The sequence below is a fragment of the Papaver somniferum genome, chromosome 3 (genome assembly GCF_003573695.1).
Source record: "Papaver somniferum cultivar HN1 chromosome 3, ASM357369v1, whole genome shotgun sequence".
NCBI lineage: Eukaryota > Viridiplantae > Streptophyta > Magnoliopsida > Ranunculales > Papaveraceae > Papaver > Papaver somniferum.
In genome coordinates, this window is record NC_039360.1 from 162,896,526 (window position 1) to 162,902,525 (window position 6,000).

At 36.5% G+C, this 6,000-nt stretch overlaps 1 protein-coding gene across 1 annotated transcript; it reads left to right on the plus strand.

Moving 5' to 3' along the window:
• The first annotated feature begins 1,568 nt into the window (after positions 1–1,568).
• On the plus strand, positions 1,569–3,220 carry LOC113357896 (zinc finger protein CONSTANS-LIKE 4-like). Its single transcript, XM_026601385.1, has 2 exons — positions 1,569–2,501; positions 2,590–3,220. Exons 1-2 carry the CDS (start codon positions 1,626–1,628, stop codon positions 3,037–3,039), a joined length of 1,326 nt encoding a protein of 441 aa, XP_026457170.1. The 5' UTR covers positions 1,569–1,625; the 3' UTR covers positions 3,040–3,220.
• Positions 3,221–6,000: the final 2,780 nt, after the last annotated feature.

Consider the following 6,000-nt stretch of genomic DNA (forward strand, 5'->3'; position numbering starts at 1 on the left):
TTGACACCCATACCCCCATGCCTGTAAATCGATGATTGATTGGTACATGAACCCAATAGTTGGTCTTGGTCCTTCTTCTTTCTTCTCATAAATACATTATTACGTTTAGGTCTGCCAACTAGTCTGTACAGAATCTTACACCCAAACCGTGCTAAACTTGACCAAGAATGATGTTTGGCACTCTGCCCTTTTTAACTTTTTCTTCTACGAAAGAGGTCGATCATCCATCGTCAATGCAATCTGTGATTCAGTACTACTACTACTTATGAAAAGTTATTATCGAGTTTTCCAGCTACAAGTACTTCTAAAAAGTGATAATTGTGATGATGGATCAAAAGAAAATGATGGGGGAGGAGGTAAAAAGCTTCACGGGATGGTTTGATTAGTAATCAAATACAAGCAAGATAACCGATAGAATGAAAATAAAATTGGGTATAAGAGCAATCACTGTGGTAAGTTTTGGCTTGACTAAAAATCCAAATAACGCGTCTGGATACTAGAAGCAGAATTCATAAGTAGAAGTCAATAGCATAAATTAAAAGTAAAAACATTTTGTTTCACAAAAAACTGATTTTTCTGTTTGTAGAAATGGTTCTGCAATTTTATACCCAAACTATTTCTTGCTTTTTGACTTCTAAAAATCGAAAAGTTATTTCAAGATGTGTATCCAAACGTGCTATAAATATAAAAATGTTCTGAAAACACAACCACGATGAGCTTCAAATGCCTTCGAGTTCTTGCAAGGATATAGACTAACACCTTATTTGTTTGTAGTTGACTCGGCATCTGGGTTTGAGTCAACCCCTGACTCGCGCCGAATCAGCAGTCAGACTGCTTGTTTTTTACTTTGAGTCAGATCTGACTCAACCTCGAACTCGGATCCATTTGAATCGGGTAACAAAATATCCTTGAGTCATGGAACTGACTCGCATATTTTTGACTCAGTTGAGCCAAAAATCCCGTGATTGAAGTTTTCCTATTCAACAAATTTTATGGGTATGTTTATATAAATTTGCCTTTGTCTAAGGGTTGTGCAAGATTTGGTCAGACCGGCATAAAAACTATGACCTATAATTGGGAGTTATTGTCTCCTACCCAGACCCGTTACTTCCTAATGGAAAATGGGTTTCGGTTCTAAGTTCTCACGGCTTTATAAATTTGCCTAGCACCTCCGGGCAGTCTGCTACTACCCTGGCTCTTAACATCATTATGACCACTAAACCAGGGAAAGAAGCACCATGCTTGCATGCTCATATAAACCATTTAGTTCCCCATACCTAGCTAGCCATTCGGAGAAACAAGGAAAGAGTTGTTTACATTATCCTGTCCGATCGATTATCATCGGAAATAAATAATGGGAACAAGACAAAACAATTAGACAGTGAAAATCTCAAAGTGGGTCCCCGCAGTTAAGGGTACAGCTACTCCTACTACTACTATTCAGAGTAATATCACATTTTTAAATTAATTAAATGTTTTATATGGCTACGAAGCCATCCACGTGTCCAGTTAAGACTCGTCACCTATCTAGATTGGATGGATACAAGACTACTCATTTATACTTGGAGAAATTGAATTATCACAAACTCAAGCTTCTACAAAATTGAAAAAAATTAGAAAAATCAATGGGGATTCAAGTTGAAACCAGAAGATCAGCAGGAGGTGGAAATTGGAGTATGAACACCAAACTATGCGATTCATGTAAATCAGCAACAGCTTTGTTGTTTTGCAGAGCAGATTCAGCTTTTCTATGTATGACTTGCGATTCAAACATTCATTCAGCTAACAAATTAGCATCAAGGCACGAAAGAGTATGGATGTGTGAGGTTTGCGAATCAGCTCCAGCTTCTGTTACTTGTAAAGCTGATGCAGCTTCGCTCTGTGTGACTTGTGATGCAGATATTCATTCAGCTAATCCGTTAGCACGTCGACACGAGCGTGTTCCGGTTGTTCCGTTTTTCGAATCGGCTATTTCAGCGGCAGCTTCCGCGGGTAATAATAAAATTAGTTCCGATTTGAATTTCTTGCTTGTTCCTGATCATTTTGTTAAGGGACAGCCGAATGAAGTTGTTGAGGAAGATGAAGATGATGTTGTTGATGTCAAGACTACTGTTCATCATAAGGGTGGTGATGATGATGCTTCTTGGTTGTTCCAGAACCCTCCGTCGTCTAAGTTAGGTGTTGTGGTGGAAGCTGTACCAGATCTGATGTTGAAATCTGGAATTGGAGTTGGAGGAGTTGATTATTTGTTCTCTGATGTTGATTCGTATCTTGATCTTGATTATCCTGATATTGGTGGGGAGAAACAGTTTCAGAATCAACATCAACATCATAATCAGAATGGTTCTGCTGGTTCTGATTCTGTTGTTCCTGTTGCAACTAATCCAATTCAGAATCATCCTGCTGCTTCCTTTAATTATTCAGAGAATCACTGCTACGAATTCGATTTCTCTAAACCTAAACCTGCTTACAGCTTCAACACTCAATCTGTTAGTCACAGTGTAAGTTTAAAGTTTCAGATCTGAATTTATTTTTTGAATGGGATTACAACTAGTACATGTTGTTTATTGTTAGTTAATTATTGTGTAGGTATCGTCATCTGAAGTCGGAGTTGTGCCGGATTCTTCAAACTGCAACTCAATGACAGACATATCAAACCCATTTTCGAGGAACAACGGTATGATTATCGACCATCATCATGGTGTTATGTCTACTAGTAATGGAATGATTGATACAAATACTGTTAGTAATGGAGTTGAAAATGCAGTAGTTGTAACTCAATTAACTGGTTTAGATCGAGAAGCTAGAGTTTTAAGATACAGAGAGAAACGAAAGAACCGTAAATTTGAGAAAACAATCCGATATGCATCGAGAAAAGCGTATGCCGAAACAAGACCAAGAATTAAAGGTAGGTTTGCGAAACGAACTGAAACTGAGATCGAAGCTGATAATCAAATGGAAAGAATGTATCATTCTAATAATCCTTCTTCGGGGGGTTTTGTGATTGATTCTGGTTATGGTATTGTTCCTTCATTTTAATTTTAAAGCATGTAATAATAATTACTACTTCTAATTAATTAAGTACGTTAATCCTTAATTGCTGCTTATCTTATCTTTCTTGTTGCTGGTTAAAGTTCAAGTATTGGAGCTGAACTGATTAATGCTCTGGTTTATATATTATGCGGTTTGTATTATTAAATGGTTCATGTTTTCATCTCTACAACCTTTTTTTTACTTCTTCTGAGTTTTGATCAGAAGAAATTCTGAATCATTCTGTTTCTGATTCGACGAATTTGAATCGTCAGTATCTGTTTCCTGCATGTCATTGGTTGCTTAGTAATCTTTGTTTAATGGGTTTGGATAAAGAAATCGTAGTTGCAAGAAATCACGGATATAAGAATCTACTGGTAATTAACCAGCCTCAAAGTAAATCGTCTTTTTATTTATTAAATTCACAAGAGCAATTACAAGGTGATGGGAAATTCAGGTTTACTCTTTTTTTTACTTTGCAATCTTTCTTTCTCCTAATTTCTTGACCAAAGTCCTTCTAAGAGCAAGGGCTATGAAATGAGTGTGTTTTTCACTCATTCACTACCAAATCCAGTAAGAGACCGGGTGAGGAAGTGTTTGTTGCATTACGGAAGGAGTAGAAAAGAGACTAAGAGGCTAATCATTAGCCGCTTTAAAAAGAAAATCACTTGGGCGGCCTTTCTTTGGCCGTTTTAGACATATTTAGGGTTTTTAATTAAGAAAACTAGTATGGGACCCATTTTTAGAGTTTTAAATAAATAAAAAAGCTAAAAAAATGCTTCAGAGGAAGATCTTTAACCGTTTAACGTGTTTTTTTCCCAAGAGGCTGATTTTCAACCGCTTAGTGTCCACTTTCGCCCATTCATTCCTTCCAATGAGTGTATGAATGATTTTTGATGAATGAGTGGGTGTTCTCACTCCATAGTAGCACCTAATTAGATCAAATCAAGTGAGACTCATTCATATTGAATGAGAACCCTCACTCCATAACCCTTGCTCTAAAGAACCCCCCTTCTCTATACACCAACTACTCTTTATATAGGATATTACATAATGGATGACAGCTAAGAGATCCTTTATTTTCGGAACCCTTTTGCAATATTATCGCACACGTACATTGGTTATTTTCGCAGACCTTATAAACTTCGCACAGTTCTTCACACTTTATTCATGATTAGGTCGACATCATTCAATTCGTTATCACATCTGAGTGTATGCGACGCTCTTTGCACACATCTTGTTATTCCTTACTCACATGTGCGATATTCTATTCCTACATTTTGCCTCTTCTCGTTTCGTTCTCAAATCCTACTTGATGAGCGAAATGAGAAATCTTCAATTTGTCTTATCGCACATGCTTATCTTTTCAAATTCCACCTTGCCGAAAAATATCAGATTCAACTCTTCCTTTTTACGCTTGTCTTCTCGATCACACACCATTTGACACGTCTTTCGAACCGCTCTTTTCTATCCAATCATTCCTTCGCATAATGAGGTAAATTCCTCGATTTTCGAGAGTAATTTCTTTTTTATCATTATTTACTTCGTCCTCTTCTCTTTTTTACTTCTTTTTTCTTCTTATGCTGCTACTTCTTTTTTTTTTTTTTTTTTTACAATCTTTCATTAAAAATCTTTACGTTATTAAAAACCTTTGCGTTTTCTCATCTTCCTTCTCTATTATTTGATCTAATCTTTACTTGATCATATTAAATTCTCCTTCAAGCTCTTACCATTCCCATTCTTCTAATGACACCAATTGCTAAGAAAAATGAAGCATATTTTAAAATTTTGAAGGATCAACTCAGCGCAAGATGATATTCATTTTCTCTTCCTTCTGGATCTAATTACTCACCCAAACTCACTCTTGATCTGATTAACTCCGAAAAATGGACAAATCAAAGAATTATCGTTTCTTTGGAACAACTTTTAACTGGTCTTCTTGTCCCATTATATGATCCCAGTATTCCTTTATTTTATGAAATTTTAGCTGATAAACGATTCGCACGGGGTATTTTTCAGCTGAGTGGTGATGCTATTAGGATAATTCCTGAATATGCTCGTCGCGCAGCTGGTTTAGGAACTTCTTATGCCTATGAAGTACGAAATATACTGCATCGTGACAAACCGATTGACCCTGTTAAATATTCTCTCGATAATTTATTTAAGCACTATTATGTGGGTCTTATGAAGAAAGAATCTACTAGATAGGCTATTCGCATAAGAAGACAGGATACTTATACTAAGAATGAGAAGATCATGCGAGATGTTGACTGGAATGACAATTCCAACCATACTGCTCGTAGATCTAATGATAATGTTTGGGTAAACTGTCTTGTCATTTTAACGGGCCCTTACGTATCTGGTAGAGCTGTTGATCATTCTGATCTCCCATTTCCTGAAGAATTTTCCAATTATCATCTTTGGGAGCTCATTTTATCCGAGGAAGAGAAACATGTATATTATCTTCGCATGAATATCTTTTTCTTCACCTATATCTTTTTTTTTAGATCGTTAAGGGAAAAAGACCAGTTAAGCGAGCTAATAAATCAACTGATGCGACATCTTCGCAGAATGAAGAGGCGAGAAACATTCTCTCTCTTATTTTAACAATATATTGTTGCCTCTGTTGCTCATCTGTACCATTCGCGTAGATGGAGATTTCAAACGTTAAAGTCAAAGGTGGAACCAAAACCAAAGCTACCAGATCCCATAGTTCATCTTCCCCTTCTAATCTTTCCAAAAGACGTAGAATATTTTATGATTCCGCTTCAAATTCTGAATCTGATGATGATTCTTTTCCTATCAAAGATTCAATTAATTAGTCTATGGGTCATCTTTCTTCTTTTTTTGCCAATTCGATGGCAACTATGGGTATGACGAATTACGTCATAGCTTTGATATGGTTTCGAAGATTTGTGATGCTCCTTGTCTAGATGATCCATCAGTTCGCAGGGCTTCAACTTTATTGGA